Here is a 16,908-nt window from a genome sequence, read left to right as displayed (position 1 = left end):
TCTAGTCCAGTCAAGTATAGTCTAGTCAAGACTAATGGAACAAACAGCATATGAAAAGTGCCTATGACTCCTTGGTGTCACAAAGGACCGTGACCAAGGAGAAGTCAACTGACTCTCATTTCAAACTGAATACAGATAGTACTCCCTGTATCTAAGATACTCTACATTAAAAAAAAGTGAAAACCATTTGCAGAATGGTATCTTTATAATACTAAATCATTAAAAATGTGCATATATTAATTATATCTATATGAAAATATTAAGCTTCATGTTAAAAAATAAAGTTATTTGCAAATAATTAGTAACTATGGAATAATATGCAAAGAAATGGCAAATATTATTGTCAGGCCAGTGGGATGGGGCCAAGTAAGATCACAAAGAGTTACACACAGGCTTCAACTCTATCAATATGTGTTACTTTCCCAACAGTTAAACTACATTGAGGCAAAGATGGAAAAATGTCTAGATTCTGTAAATCTGGCTAGTGTTATGTACCATATTTTATTTACATTTAAAATATTTCACAGGAAAATTAAGCAGCTTCTGCAGGCACACAAATAGGCATAGGCAATTTCCTCAAAGCAACAGCAGTAGTTCTAGAGATGCCCAGCAAAGAGGATAGGGATGGAGGAGGACAAGGATTATGGGAAGGGAAAATGGAGGTGGTTAAAGGAGTAAGACAGAAAAGGAGAAAAGGAGAGGAGAGAGGAAGGGAGCTGGGGGAAGGAGAGCTGGGGGGAGGGGAAGGAGGACTGGGAGAAGGGGAGCTGGGGGAGGGGAGTTAGGGAAGAGGAGGGGGAATGAAGGGAGGGGAGCTGGGGGAGAGGACCTGGGGGGAAGGGAAGGGAAAAGAAAAGGAGGGGAGGGGAGCAGAGGGAAAGGGAGAGAAAAGAAAGGAGGAGAGAGGAAAGGTAAGAGAAAAGAGGGTTTTGGGGAGGGGAAAGGAAGATGGCTTATCTGATTATTTAACCAGGAAGACATTGTTGGATTCCATGGATTAAGGAAAGAATTCAAATATATGAGCCCTGAAGAGGTTAGAAATGATTCACTGTTGATTCAGAAATCAAATTAGTTCAGAGTATGCATTATTCCAAAGCATCATTAAGCTGAGAATACTTACCACAACTCCACTCTTGGTAGTAGTTTCTTTGTACGTGAAGTTGCAAATTGCCCAGGCTAAATAATACGTGGACATGAGTGGGGTCTGTGAAAAGTGATCCGTAACCCATCCATCTTCCTCAAACACAGAGGTTTCCACTGGCATATTGGATAGAGATAAATAGGTTGCTTGGTGCTTGATGCTGATTTTGAAAGTGGCCTTGTAGATTGGCTCATCAAAACAAGGAAATGCTTTCCTGGCATGTATAGGTGAAAACTGGGTAACACCAAGGAATCTGAAAAAAAAAGAAAGAAAGAAAATGACATTCTTAATCACATTTATAACTTGATATGTTCCAGCTGCATTATATGCTTGCCCTGATAATGTATTTTGCTATATCATTGATATTTTTTCTGAACTCAACTTCAACACATAAGCAGCATAAAAGAATAATTCATATATAATCTACATCCACATCCCAACAAGAAACTTTCTCCAGGGAAGTTTTTGTCCCAATTAAAGTAAATTCTCTCAACCCAAACAAGTTTTTATTTGGCAACCATATTGGCAAAGCCTGGGGCCTGAAGATGCAGGCTTGCAGGGGAGGCTAGAGGAATAGCACTAGTGAAGCATGTGGGGACCTGGGAGCTCTCATCTAGGCAGCTGGAGCAAACTGAGGATTTCCCCATGTGCTTGGTCCTGGGCGAGGAGGTGGGAGCGGAGGGGAGAGCCCCAGAGCATGCAAACCTGGCATTATGGGGGAACCAGGGTGGGTGTAGGATGGGTTGGGTTAGGTCTCTGCCTCTGCTAAGACAGGTGTGAGCTGTGTCTACGTGTGGACCAGGTTTGGCTGGGCCCTAGAACCCAACAATAAGAATCAGAATGGATGCAGGCCAGACAGGAAAGGCCACTGTTCTTGCAAGGACAGGAGGTGGAGTAAGTTGGGTTAGGCCATGGACCTAGCCCATGGTGTGCATGAGACCTGGCATTGGGAGGGGTTCTGGTAGAGGAGCTTGGAAAACTCCTCTGTCGGGATGCAGCACCTGCAGGTGAGCCCAAGAAGCAAGGCAGGGAGCTTCCCAGACCAGGCCAGGTTACAGCATGCACCAAAACATATTTGGCTTAGTTCTAGGGACGAGCCAGGATAGGCCAGTTCATATCACCCTCTGCCAGATCCAAAACCAGAATGTGATGCGGTACAGACCAGGTTGGGTCACAATACCAGCCAGTTCACATCAGGTCTGAGATTGGGGACTGGCTGGCCTGGGCTAACTTGTAACCCACACCAGTGTGAGTTGGAACTGGGGGTAGGCTGGACTGGGCCCGGCTACAGTACCCACTAGTAAATGCCAAGGTGAGGCGAGCCATGCCAAACTGGGCCACAGTGCCCAACCAGCACACATGAGACCTGGGTGGGAGAGGTACGAGCCTGGTGGAGGGATTGTGGGGACCTTCCCTGCGGGGCAACTGCTGAGTGTGAGAGCTGAGATCTGGGGCAGACTATACTGGGTAGGGTTACAAAACCTGTTGACCTACATGTGAGCTGGGTTAGGGGACAGACCAAGCTGGGCTGACTGGACCCACTGGTATATGCACAAGCCAGAGTAGATGAAGGTTGGTTGGGCTTTGCTGCAGCATCAGCTGGCAGGTGCTAGAACTAGGGGTAAAATTCTGTCAAGCTAATCTGCAGAGCTACCTGGAGAGTACAAGATCTGGAAGTGGGCATGGGCTTAGTAGAGAAAATGTGGGCACCACTCGGGTTGCCACTACCACTGGTGAGCATGAGAACCAAGGCTGGAGACAGGCATGGCTAGACCAAGTGGCACCACCAGCATATGTGTGGACTGGAAGGTGGAGTTGATTAGCTTGAACTAGGCTTCAATGACTCTTGACATGTATGAGAGCTGAATGGGCTGTGGGAAAGACTGGACCAGTCTGTTGTACATACTGGCAAGCACCAGAACCAGGGCTGGGGGCAAGCCTAGTGGAGGTTATTGAGTTACTCTGACTAGGTGGGCAGTTCCCACTGGTTTGCATGAGGGCTGAGCACGTGGTGGACAGAATCAGGCTAGGCTGCAACACTTACTGGTTTGCATAGAAGATGGGACTGCAGACAGAACTGACCGAGCAATTACAACCACCAGTGTGCATGTAGCTGATGTGGGCAACAGACTGTACCAGACCCAGTATTGGCATGCACACACAAGAATCAGGTCTAAAATCACCTCAGATGAGGTTTCATTAGGAATCCCCCAACTGAAACACTGGACTCGGAATTCCAACCATGGGGAGAATTGTAGGTTCCATGGTCCGACCATGGCGTGCGTGCGTCAGAGCTGGGCCTCCTCAGTGGCTTAGATGGAGCTGTGGAGAGCATAACTATATGCACATAAGGACATGGCGGTCCATTGGAGCCTGCAGAGCACACCTGGTACTACAACGTGAGATGGAGGAGAGAACAAATTGACCAACTACCCCAGCCAATCATTGGAAGTGAATATTTGGGCAAATGGAGACTCTAAGGTGAACTTTATCAGCAAGTGGATCCTGGAGGGATTTCCTCAACATTGGAGTCACAAGATCGACAGCAACTCAGAATTATGGAACTATCAAAACCACTTGAGCAGGACCCTTAGAGCATGCCCCACATCAGGGACCCTGGGATGGCACTGGGTGTCCGTCCCACATCCCATGGTATGGAAGCAGTTGGGAGGCTGGGTGTGGCTTCTCCCCTGATTTTCCCCCTATCCCCAGATACAGGAAGAAAAAATGAATGTGGAAACAATGGACTCACTCACTTTCTTCTAACCCTTGATCCTTCCAACCCTAATCAACTATATAAACATGATCAAAAATAAAATTTCAAAATTAATAAAAATAAGGGATTAAAAAAGACAATAAAACCAACATTTCAAAGTGATATTCAGATATATGTAGAACACAATCATAACACATTCTGTTGCCTCAAATTACAATATGCAGTGGCCAATGCAGTGGTATAACGACTAAAACTCTGCCTGAAACACAGGCTCCCATATGGTTACTGGTTTGAATCCCAGCTGTACCACTTTTGATCCACTTCCTGGTAATGACCAGGGAAGGCAGTGGAAGGTGGCCCAAACCCTTGAACCCCTGCATCCATGTGGGAGACCAAGAAGAAGCTCAGAGCTGCTGGCTCTGGTCAGCTCAGCTCTGGATATTGTGGTCATTTGGGCAGTAAACCAGCAGATGGAAGAGCTCTCTCTCTCCTTCTGTAGTTCTGCCTTTAAAGTAAAAACAAACTTTTTTTAAAATGATAAAATACAGCCTGTCTTCGCTAAAAGATTTGGAAACCTGAAAAATTTTGGTCTGAATAGTCCAAAACTCATTTTTTTTACTACAAACAATGTATTTATTACATGCTAATGTGTCAACATAATAAATATCTACTTAAATATAGCAATGAGCGTGTTCATCTACATGTGGGGATGCTGCAAAAGGTTCACTGAAATGCAAATTACAAAAACCAAATTTCATATCAAAATTACCCTTTAACTCTATTTTCCACAAAATTTTGGAAGTCTCTATATTTACATTTAATGCACTCATTTTCAGATAAATCTTATTAAAAGCTTAAATGTAATGTTATATGCTTCCACACCTTATGGTTATAAACTCAAACTCTCAAGCTAAGCAATTTAAGGAGGACAATTTTCTAAATGAGAATATTCATGCAAATATCAACTTCTGAATAATACTAGTTACCAAATTTGATCTAAGTCAGCATCAGACCCTTTGCAAATCACTACTGAAATCTAAAGCAATTTCTCTGAAAGGTTCCTTATTCTTTAGTAGCTCTGTCACCACAGTTCTCCCTCCCCACCATCCATGTTTTACATGGCTAATCTATCATGGCATATTTTCCCACTGAGCCCAAACTTGGCCTCAAAATTAAATTATTCTCAGCACAGGATTTCTGGCAGCTACCACCAATCAATACAGGTTAAGGTACACTTAGAATCTCAGCCATCACTGGCTCTTGCCATGGAAATGTGAATATTCGTTCCATTTGAAGCTTAGTTTTGAAACAGAGAAAAAGAGGAAATACTGAAGATTAGCTATGTAGTTAGCCTTCCAGAAGTTTTAAGAGTTGTAAACTGCACTGGGCTGCTTGCTATATGCCAGGCTTGGCTGAATGACTGCCTGAACCTGTTTTTGCATTGGTAGAAGCAAAGCAATCGCGTTTTCTAGATCTTCCCTACAAAATTGTCAAAATGATAATACATGAGAAAATGACTTTTATCTATAAATCTTTATAGGCTGAAGTCAGAAGTAGTAATAGAAACAAACTGCTCAACTCATATATTTCTCAAATGAGAAAGTGGATGGGGTAGGGTTAGTTTGTCTATTATACGGACAACTGGTACAAAGCTGAGGCTAGAATGCATACTTTGTGTGTCTGATTGGAAGCTAACAAAATTTAAAAAATAGTAAAATTATCTTTTAGTTATAAATTATAAGTTGTTTTAATTCAGCTATAGGTAACAGAATTTCTTTCCAAATTTCCCAAAATCACAGTAATATTTTCTCTTATTATTTTCTGCTGGTAATGTTACAGTTCTTGCTTAAAGAAGTATCTGCAACTTTTGGTTCAAATGCACCCATGTTCAATTTAATTTTCCTGTGCTTTTGCCCTATATAATAATTGTGAATCTTGTCTTTTAACTAATTAAAATGTCCATTGAACCTGAAGCTATTTAAAGAATATCCATGCAATTTAACATACAAGGAAGGGTGTTCCCTTTTAACTTTCAAAGCTCTGAGAATTCTAGCGTCAAAAACTGACCAAATCAATATTATGGGTTGTGTGAGGTTTGCTACATTAGGTGGCTGGTAGGAATTTTTCTTGCTTTAGCTATAACCACTTTTTGAAAAAGTGGTTTTATTTGAAAGAGATACACATTAAGATAAACAGAAAAATGGGTTCAATCTATTGGTTCAGTGCCCAGATGGCCACAATAGCCAAGGTTGGGCCAGGCCAAAGCCAAACACCACGAACTTCTTCTGAGTCTCCCACAAGGGTGTAGCATACCAAATAGTTGGACTGCCCCCCAATGCTTCCCTTGGTACATTAGCAGGGAGCTGAATTGTAAGTGGAGCAGCTGGGATTCAGACCTCATCACTCACATTAGATGCTGGCACCCCAAGTGGTATCTTTACCAACTGCACCACAGTACCATTCCAATAACTTATCTTCAAGCCCAGTGCTTTGTCTGAATTTTTTGCACAACAAATGGAAAAGAAATTCCAGTATGTGTGTGTGTGGGTGTTCGTGTGTGTATGAGTGATTACCTATATGTACACACGGAGACAACTAATTATACTATGGAAAAGTTCCTCAACAAAGAGATTGTAATAGTATATATTGGTCTTTAAGTAGAAATCAAAAGTGTCTGACATTAAATAATGAATGGATAGGAATGTATTTGATACTGAATATCTAACTACCACTGGGCTAATGAGAAATTCGTAAGTCAAACATTTATGCAGAGCAAACACAACATGAAATCTCCTTTTGCCTTTCTTAGTAAGTGCATGTATTCCGAGATGTAGTCATTTACATCATTCATCTCGAGGTTGAAATCAGATCATTTTGTGGCTTTTTCTGCACTTCATATTCTTAATGAATGCATACACACAGTATATATCTATGCACAGAGGGCCACTGTATATTCCGATAATGTCTAAATGAGGAAATACCAATTTCACAGTCTGGCACCTGAGGGTGATTGCAACTGAATTTCAATTCAGTATTTAGAAAATCAAAAGGAGCCTCCTGGAAAAAAAAAGAGCAGTTGGAGAAGATTATGTTTAAGACTTTTCCCAGGCGCTAGAATCCTATTATAAATAAATATTCCGTGATTTAAATGAGATTCACTTAAAAAGTAATATTACACTATCATTAAATGGCTTTTTGCTAAAATTTCTATGGTAGTTTTTCCCTGTTCCTAATCATTATTTTTAGTGTGTAGCACAGAGGAGAAAATGATAAATGCAAACCTTCCTTCCTGCAAGGAGTTTATACTCTAATAATTAAAATATATGGGGGTTTTCATACAGCTTCTGCAAGTACATAGAATGAATTTTTTTCATTTTTATATATGAACTTGCAGTATCTTTGCACCAAAATAATTTGTCTTATAATTCCATTTTCCATGGACTTTTTCAAGTACCATACACTAAAAGGATATTTTACAAAAAGTCACAATAAGGAAGGAAAATGTAGGAAGCAATTGCGCTCCCTAAGGCAGGGCTTCTCCAGCATGGCGTCAGGCTGGCTAATGATCCACTGTGGGCAGCCACCCTGTGCACTGGTGCATTTTAGCAGAATCTCCTGCCTCAGTATACCAGAGGCTAGTAGCATACGCTCTCCCCACGCAAGATTCAGAATGTCTCTATACAATGCATGTGCCCCTGCAGGAGCAAAAATGCCCCCAATGAGGAAGAATGTCTGAAGAACTCAAGACTAGGTCTGGAAACCCTTGAAACCTGGATAACATCCAGGCTGACATCTGATAGATACCAAAGGTTGGACTGGGATGAAGAAATAAGTAATTATGGTAGCATAGAAATAATCCATTTAAAACGTCCCATACACGTTTGGAGTCTTCTTTGTGCTGCCATGCGGTCTCTGGCTTCACTGACGTTCACTGCCCCAAGTCGGTCCTTCACATTTCTCTCGATGTTCCATTTTCATTAGTCACGTTGAGGCCAGCACCCTCAAAAGGCATCAGGGCCAGAATTTCAAAAATCTATGTTATCCCCTCTCCCTCAAGTCGTTTACTTTTTATGATTGCCTTCAACTGCTGGAAGACTCTTCTGTTAGTGTCATTAAAAACATTAAAGAGACCTCCTGAAAGAGCCGCTTAGAGAAGAACATAACGTATCTGATATCTGAATGAATTTGAGGGCTGAGGCAGTTGTAGAATACCACCTCTAAAAAGAACAAAATTAATTAAAACTTGAAAACATTTTAATAGCTAGTATATGTATGAAATAAATACAGCAGAAAGTAAAATGCAGCAGCAGGAGGTAGAAGTAATGAGAGTAAATATTTTGTTGTCTGTTTTCCTCTTGCTTCCTTACACAAAATAATTTTTACCTTTTATTATCATAAACATCCCACTTCCAATGTGGCATTCATGAAGTGTCACTAAAAGAATGACAGCATAACAAGGAAAATGTGAAAACACAAATGTATCTTAATTCCCTTCTATCTCAAATAAATTGCTTAATTTTCTTAACAACTTGTCTATTTGACATTTTGGCTGAGCTGAGAAGGAAGGCTCACAGCTCTGTGTTGCCTCTGAAGGACATGGAGAATTGATTTCTTCACATTTCTGCGGAAGTTCACTAGGCAAGCTACTCGTGTCAAGTCACTATAACATTCAGCAGAAGTAATGCATTAATGTTGGTTGATACTGCCAACAAATTACAGTATGTAATACAAAAACAATTTCTGTTCCATTATTTTCAGTTTGCCTTTTTATAAAGGTAAGATATGCAAAGGAAACAAGATTTGCATAACACTTTTAGTGTTCAGATGAATTCATGACTTTTGACTCTAGAATCAACTAGAAGCAAGAGAATTACAGCAATGACAGGGAATCTTTAAAAGACTTCCATTTGGGCAACACTGATAGTACCACACGTACAACATAGTGAAAAATGTCCTCTGAGCTCTCTCCTAGAGGAATCATAACTTGCCTGGTGTTATAATGGTTTGAGATTAGTAATAAAAACAAGACCTAAAGAAAGTTCCAAGGACCATCTAGTTACTATTCAATTGATGGCTGTAAATAGACTGTTACAAGGTCACAGGAGTGACATATGTCCCATCTAAAATGAACCAAGTTACAAGGTCATGGAAGCCACACATACCCCATTTAAAGTGAAGGTTGTTAATCAAAATGCAAATTGTTATGCGATGACAAAACATTTTAAGCTCAAATGGGTCGTTGTTTAGTCTGTGTGTTTTTATGTACTTCAATGAGTCATTAAACCTCTGCCATTTTAGAAGGGAAGTACTCCTGCTGAATATTCAACGGTATAAGCAAGTGTGTAGTCTATTTTTTCAAATAACTATTCTAGTAAACTAAAAACATAATGTAATAATGCCAGCAATATGTATGTAGGAAGTGCTGCATATGTGAATAATCGTGTTATAAAAACAGAGCATACGATTCATAATTGTTTCCCCATTTATGTAGTCCTAAATACTCATCCAAGATGAGCGCCGAGTCCTGGATCACCACTGACGAAAAGTTTTAGGAATGCACTAAAATTGCTTTCTCAAGTCATAATATTAGGCTTTCATAAGAATAAAGTCACTATAGTTCATACATTTTATAGTGGAAACAGGCTAAGCATTATGTGAATATTATAAACTACTGCTACTGTCAAAATATACATAAAGTCTTGCCAGCAATACAGCTACTGCTTCCCCTGGTATCTCGGTTTTCCTGCCAGTGAAGTGGTACCACTGGTCCCGCTGCTCACCATTTTCTCTTGTGTTCACTGCCGACAGCACTGCTCACGTCACAGGGCTGTGTGTTTCTTTCGATGCCCTAGTCTCTCCATCCCCTCAGCTGTCACCACCTCAGCGTCTGCTCCACATTCAGGATTTCTCCTCTCAGAACCATCACATCCAGCCTACTCCTGCGTTTCCTGATGACAGCACTTTCTGTCTTCTTTCCTTCCCCTCCCTGCCTCTCCAGCTTTTGAATTCGACTTGGGTGCAAAACAAGCATCAACTAAAACAATGTCTGCAGTGGCCACCTCCCCACCATTTCACCAGCAAGGAGAAATCCCAAAGAAAAAAATAGTGGTGTCACAGGACTTCATAGCAGCGCAAACTGCAAACCTCTGGTTGTGGAATAACATGATATTTGATACTTGCAGAAGTGTTTGCCAATTGTCGGTCACTAGGCTGGTCCTGCTGTATGAAATTCTCACAGAAATCCCATTCGATAGAGTTATCTTTATTCCTATTTTTTTCAGATTAGAATTCTACCCACAGAACAACTAGGAAACTTGGCTGAGGACAAACAGCTAAAGAGGCACAAAGCTAGACATGAAGGCGAACAGTCTGGCAGCAACGTCTCTGCTCAGAAGAATCAACATACCAAATCTGAGCACACTTTCCCGTCTAACAGCACAACCAAAAAGTTATGTGTACACTCTCTGGGGCGCCCAGAGGCCTGGGCCCTTCACCCTAACTCGGCCCCATACAAACCTGCTGCTTTCATTCCACGCTCAGAGCCCCACCACCAACACCCAGTGCCAGCTGATGAATAAGGAAGAGAAGAAAATATTTTTTAATCTCTGAATTTTTCTCAAATTCTGCAGCTAAAATTCTGCCTGCAGGAGAAGGTTCCCACTCTCTATTGCTAAGAGATAGGATAGCTTGGGAGTCTTAAAAAATCTGGAAGAATCCAGCTTCTACTGTGGATCTCGGAAGATGTAAAGAATGTATGAAGAATTAAGAGGAAGATGATGGGGGGAGGGCAGGGCAATGACGAGGAGGAGGAGGATGGTGGTAACGGTGATGACAATGATGATAATGGTGTCTGTGGTAGTGATGATGATGCTGCTGATGATTGGTGGCGTTAGCAAGAAGGAGCAGCAAAGAGATGGTGAGTTATAGCTGCCACGTGGAAAGCTGCTCACAGGAGTGACTGAAAGGTGCCATTCCTTACCTGTTGTAAAATATTTGTGTTTTTCAAGGTAAAATAACTCTATTTTGGTTCTACTCTTTCAAGTTATGCCTAAGGAGGTGAGCACCTATTTTGTAATCATTTCAGCTAAATTTCATTATTGCCAAGCAAACGTGAACTACTGTCCTATGCTCTTGTCTCAAGACCATCGTCACACGTAGTGACAAAAATTGATTCACACAAAAATGTGTTGTACAGACCAAACCAATACTGAGGTATCCGGCAGCAGATCCATCTGTGCTGGAAACAGATTCAGGGCAGATAGATTCTGTTTGCAGTTACATTAAATTAAAAAAAAAAGGCAAGTAATTTAACTCTTGCAGAGAAACCACGTTTTATTACTAGAATCCAGGGTGATCAAATTAGATGGCACCAAAGCAAAACAGGGCAAGTCAAACACAACTTGCATGAGTTTCCCTCTGTGAGTTGAGATGGCTTGTGAGTGTGTGTATGTGTGAGTGTGCATGTTCTCTCTACACACACACACACACACTATGCACATCTGCATGACTTGATTTATTGGTAGTGTTTCAAATTATGCACAAAAGTATATACCGGACTCAGTTGAGCCATGTGATGTGTGCTTGACAGGAAACCATGAGTTATGCCCATTAAAGAATCACTCAAAAGTCTTCACAGAAACAATCAATACTCAAAACTGTTTGAATTCATAGACTTCTGTAATGGCAGAAAATCCCTATATGTCCCCTTGCTCAAAAAAAAAAAAAAAAAAAAAAAAACATTTACTCATCAAAGTGAGTGGGTAAAACAGAGCTGCTAAAAATAATGTCATTTTTAAAAAAAATATCATGATTAACTTGCTCTAGAAAAACTAAGGCATCAAACTATGCACACAAACACCACCAAAGAAAAAATGCCTATGCAGAGATAAAATCCTCCGTGTTTCCCCAAGATTTCTGCACAAGTGTTGCCCCAGTTTTCTAAGAGAATTACAATTACTATTTTCTCATTTTGCTTGACGATCACAGTTCCTGTCTAAACAACCTTTGATAGAAGACAACCTTCTGTTTTTATTCTGTCTTCTGTCACTTTGGCATTTTGTAGGCCTAATCAAAGTCAGTCCAAAGAGAGACAGTCTCCCCTTTGAAAGTAACTAAAATACTCATTTACCTGGGGTAAATTTCCTGTTTCAAGCCGACCATCTGGATCTAAATTAAGGTAGCCTACTTTGAACATAGGTGTGCTTACCATCTGGCTACCAAAAAGCAATGATTATTTCAGGTAAATGAACATTTTGCCTAATTCTGGGCAAATACATACTCTTCTAAGATGGCATAAATGCACATTCCTTTTTATCTGCCTGCTGCACGTCTACTTGAGGAGAAAGCAAGTGTGTGTGTTCTGCCTAATGGAGATAACGCATTGCTTGCAAAGAAACACTCCAATTTTGACAATATTTTCAATATTCAACAAGTAACAAATTCTCTTCTCTGAGCCTCACTATGACCAAAGGCAAGAAGTTTGGTCTCAAGTTGGGCAATCTGTGTTTCCATAGGAAATTCATCCTCTGGTCTTTATTCACTATCTTCTGGGAACCAAGAAAATTGAGTCTTTCTGAACAGCAAACACAGGCAGATCCCAACACGAGGCAGAGGACCAAATCCTCGAGGCATGTAACACACAAAAGTATTTTGACAATAGGATGCTGGACTCCCTACCATTGTCCATGCCTACAATGTCAGGGTACATTTATATAACAGAATGATGGACTTGTGACTGTGTAACAACATGAGAAATTGGTAGGAGTGGTTTGGGGGAGGGAGAAGGAAAATCCTGAATCCTATGGAACTGTATCATGGAACAATAAAATAAATTAATTAAAATTTTTTTCTCTCATATCTCAAAGGAACAAATCAGACTGTTCAAGTAGTAATGAATTACGATTTCCACATAGGCAAAATAAAGTGGACTGAATTATAGGATTTTTTAAAAGCATTCCAAGTACTTAATTGTTGCCTTTGCTAGATTAAATCTTTTCATTACAGAAATAACCCTACAATTAAATTGGCAAAAATTATGACTAAAGACCAAGATATTTAGTCATTAATCAAATGAAAATCCAGAGTTTGCATCTGTGTCCCTTTGGAAAGTGAGTTCTAAAATACCAGTCTACAATGTATTTTGATGACAAAATCAATATCCATAAAGTTCAACTTTGGCTCAGTTCCTAATATTGGTTTTCTTAAAATGTTTCAAACAACCTCAGAACCATCAAGAAAGAAGTTTAAAAATGGAATGCTAATATACTTGTGAAATGATTTAGATATATTAGTAGAAACATGAGTAACTGTCATTCACTCTCAGAGAGAGAGAGAGAGAAAAAAAAAGTACAAGAACTTTGTCTTAGAAACAAAGCCAGTCTAGGATCTATTGGGATTCACGGTTTAACCACACCAGTGCATGAGGTTAAACTCTCAACCCATTTATTTACATCTTTGGAGAAAGCTAAAGGAGAATGCTTGAATACAAATATGCACTCAGGGTACAAGAAATCAGTTCCGGGTCAAGCAGAAACATCTGGTCTTTTTAAGAGTTCTGTTAATTTGAAAGTGCTGACCAAAACAAGCTCAGTTCTGCCAAATATATTTTGGCATAACTCAAAAACAAGGATTTGCTGGAACCACTTCACCACAGCGCGATTTATCAGTTAATGATATGCAACTCCCACCACTGACATTCAGACGTAACAAACTTGTTTCTAAACATAACATGCAAATGCACCTTTTCTGCCTCTCTCCCATATTTGACATATTTGTGGGCTTAAAAAAATACTTTTAATCTCTACTCTTCAGAGCATGTTGAAAGCAACGGAAAGAGGCTTTAATTATCTGTACCTGATCAAAGGAAGTAGAAATTGAATAATTTACACACTCATTTATGGGAGCTTTTTCACTCTCATGCAACTCCTGAAGCACTAGTATTGTATTTATATGAGATTACAGCATTTATAAGTCATGTAACTTTGGCATTCCCTTGACACTGAAATTTCCTAGCCTCTTACATAACACCATGAGCCCTGGTCCAGAGACCAGAAAAGCAAAGGTGGAAACCTAGCTCTCTAAGGACAAGCCTGAGGACCTGAGGTGCTTGGCTGCTCCCAGCCCTGCTCTCTCTGCTCTTAGGAGAATCACCTGAGAAAAGGAGCGGTTCTGCCTCCTTACTTCCAGGCTGCCTGCTCTTCTGAGGTCAGTGATGGCATTTTAATGCTCGCTTTGGTCCTCAGCAGTTAATTAATTAATTAATTAAAGTTACTTTACGTGCAGTGGGCAAGAGCAAGGAACAAGAGACCCTTGTTCATTCCGCAATATATTTGAGAACCTACTACGACAGGACGCTCTAGAACACACTACACCTAGAATGCAGACCTAGCCAGGCACAGGGGTAAACACTTCTCAGTATATTTGCTCAAAAACTTTTGCATAAATCCTGTTAACTGGTAGAATTACCCCACACACACACACATACACACATACACACCGCCTCCAGATTATAATTAAAAGTGTGGGTCCTGGGGTCAAACCACCTGCTGCTAAACCATTGCTTTTTCAGCTCACCAGGTGCTCCGGTTCAAGGGGGTAGACTTCTATGTGCCTCCCTTACCTCACCTGTGAATAGGAAATTGAAACTGCATCTACCCGTTGAGTGCCTGTGAGACTGGATTTTTAAGTGAACAGACACTGCAAGACGGTCCTGATGGCAGACTTAACACAGCTCCCCTTCCTCCAACCAACAGCGGTGACCAGAACCTCATAGGGCTGGACTCCAAAGTCTAAGGGTCTAAAAACGTCGTGAAAAGAGCCCCGCAGCCTCTCAAAGACTACAAAGCAGAATAACTCTCAAATCCATAGCACATCAAAGGCGCTCACTCACTAGGCATCTTGAGGGGCTGCTCAAGCAGCCTCTCCCAGCCTATGGAAATGAAGTGGCAACCCCGGGCACACACAACCGGGAATCACCCAGCCTTCACAGGCAGCTGGAGGCTGGGCCCAGGTCATGCTCCTAGCTGGCTTAGATTAGGGCAACCGCCACCCCTGTACCCTACCCCACTGTCCCGCCGCACCCTCGGAGACCGCCACTGGAAACCGCTCTTTCCGTCCCAACCTCAATTCGCGGTTTTGGACAACTTTAGCCACAGCCCTCCCTCCATTACACACCGACCGGGGCAATAACTCCTCTTCCGGGTGGGGGGGGGGGACTGTGCGTATTTAGGGGAGTCAGGTGCCTGTACCCTTCCACCACCCCAGCCAGGGTGCGCCGCCGCCCTGGCCTTTGAGGGGACTCACCGGGTTTCCCCAGGACCGGAACCTGGCCAGCTTTCCAGGTCACTCAGGCCACGCTCAGACTACGCGCTCCCCTCCAGAGAGCCGAGCGCCTCCGCGGGCTAAACAACCTTGACCCGGAAAGGGAGAACTCCCGCGCTAAATCTGCGCTCACCTTCTGACACAGGTGAGTTGAGTTTACAAAGTTGACAGACCAGGAGAGCCCCGGGGAACGAGCCTACCCTCTCCAGCCCCCACGCCTGACTCGCTGAAGTCCTGAAAACCTTCGCCGGGTCCCTGGGGTCGCCGGCGCCCGGCGGGGTGGGGCAGCGCGGCGCTGCGCTGCGCGGGGCACCGCCTCCCTCCGTACCTTCTCTCCCCGTGGAGCACGTAGGAGCTGCGGAAGAAGCCCAGGAGCTCGTTCTCAATGAGGGCGTTGTAGATGATCTTCAGGTTGTAATTCCTCTGCGCGTCCAGGGTCCTGTTCAGCACCACCACCAACACCTGGGTGGGACGATAGAGGAAAAAGCCGGCCACTGGTACAGCCCCGGCCGCGCGGTCCTCGGCCACTTGTACCTTCTCCACCGCCACCCGGGAGGCGTGTAGCACGACGTAGCGGGTGGCGTTCCTGCACGCGATCTCCACGTTGACCTCGCCGGAGAAGGTGAAGTTCTCCATGAAAGCGGTGAGCATCAGATTGTAGTGCAGTGGCTTGAGGTTGCCCGACAGGCGCAGCTGTGTCCACGGCTGCTGCCGCTGCTCCGGTTCTTCCTCTTCCTCCTCCTCCTCCGACGGCGGCCGCGGCTGGGCGGAAGGGGTCCCCGGAGTGACCACCCCGTTCGCCTCGGGCTGCGAGGAGTCCTCGCCCCTCGGGCGGTTGCGCCGGGCCGATCCCGGGAGGCTAGCGTTGCCGCCTTGCTCCGGGAAGCCCGCGAGGCCACCGTCGGCGCTGGCCCCACACCCGTCGAAGCGCAGGCTGAGCAGCACCGCGAGCATGGTGACGGCCAGCAGAGCCACGATGGACACGGCAAAGGCCAGTACAAGCCGTTTGTGCACAGCGATGTGGCGTTCGGTGGTGCGGGGTCGTACTCCCACCGAGTCTGCCCACGGGTCCGAGAGCCCCCTGCCGCCTGCCCGGAGCGCGGCGTCCTCTTCGCCCATCGTGGCCGCGAAGGGTGAGCTGCTCTTCTCAGCCCCCTCCTCCTCCTCCTCCTTCTTCTTCCTCTTCTTTTTCTTCTTCTTCTTTTTCTTCTCCTCCTCCTGCTCCCCCCGCTCACCGTCCAGGGCCATCACACCGCCTCCTCCTCCTCCTCCTCCCCCGCCCCCTGCAGCACCCCCCGCGGGCGGGCCACCCGGGCCACCTCCAGAGCCGGCATCAGAGAGCTCCTACACGGGCCAAGGGCGCGACGCCGCCTGCCGCCGCCTGCTGCCCTGGGGGAGGTTGGCCGGAGGGGTCTTTTAGGACGGGTTCCGTCCGCAGGCGACGACCGCCTCGGCACCCTCCATCCGCCCCGCCGTCTCTGGACCAGGGCGGCCGAGGCGCGGAGCGCCGAGCTTCGGGACGCGCCCAACTTGGGGAGCGTCTGGCTCGCACCAGCGCGCGCTACTTCTCGGGCGAGCCCGGGGCGCCCTGGCACGTGCTGCCCCCGCCCCGGCGCGCCGGCGGCTCGCGGCTCGCCCCCTGGCGCCGCGCTCTCGCCTAGCTTGGCGCGAGTGCCTTCCCGCCGGCCCCAGGGCTGGCGAGGAGGACGGGGTGCAGGGAGGGAAGTTAGGG

General features: G+C 44.2%; 1 protein-coding gene across 1 annotated transcript in view; it reads right to left on the bottom strand.

The window, feature by feature from the left end:
• Nucleotides 1-16,424, bottom strand: part of TRHDE (thyrotropin releasing hormone degrading enzyme) — a 360,129-nt gene extending 343,705 nt beyond the window's left edge. Inside the window, exons 1-2 of the mRNA XM_058673432.1 lie at nt 15,505-16,424; nt 1,121-1,394 (exon numbers count right to left, since the gene is read on the bottom strand). Coding sequence (XP_058529415.1) covers nt 1,121-1,394; nt 15,505-16,424 — 1,194 coding nt within the window. The remainder of the gene's footprint in view (nt 1-1,120; nt 1,395-15,504) is intronic.
• Between the last annotated feature and the right edge of the window lie 484 nt (nt 16,425-16,908).

The sequence above is a fragment of the Ochotona princeps genome, chromosome 15 (genome assembly GCF_030435755.1).
Source record: "Ochotona princeps isolate mOchPri1 chromosome 15, mOchPri1.hap1, whole genome shotgun sequence".
In the NCBI taxonomy this organism is placed as follows: Eukaryota; Metazoa; Chordata; class Mammalia; order Lagomorpha; family Ochotonidae; genus Ochotona; species Ochotona princeps.
The sequence above is the reverse complement of the archived record's forward strand: the minus strand, read 5'-3'. Positions and strand labels throughout refer to the sequence as shown.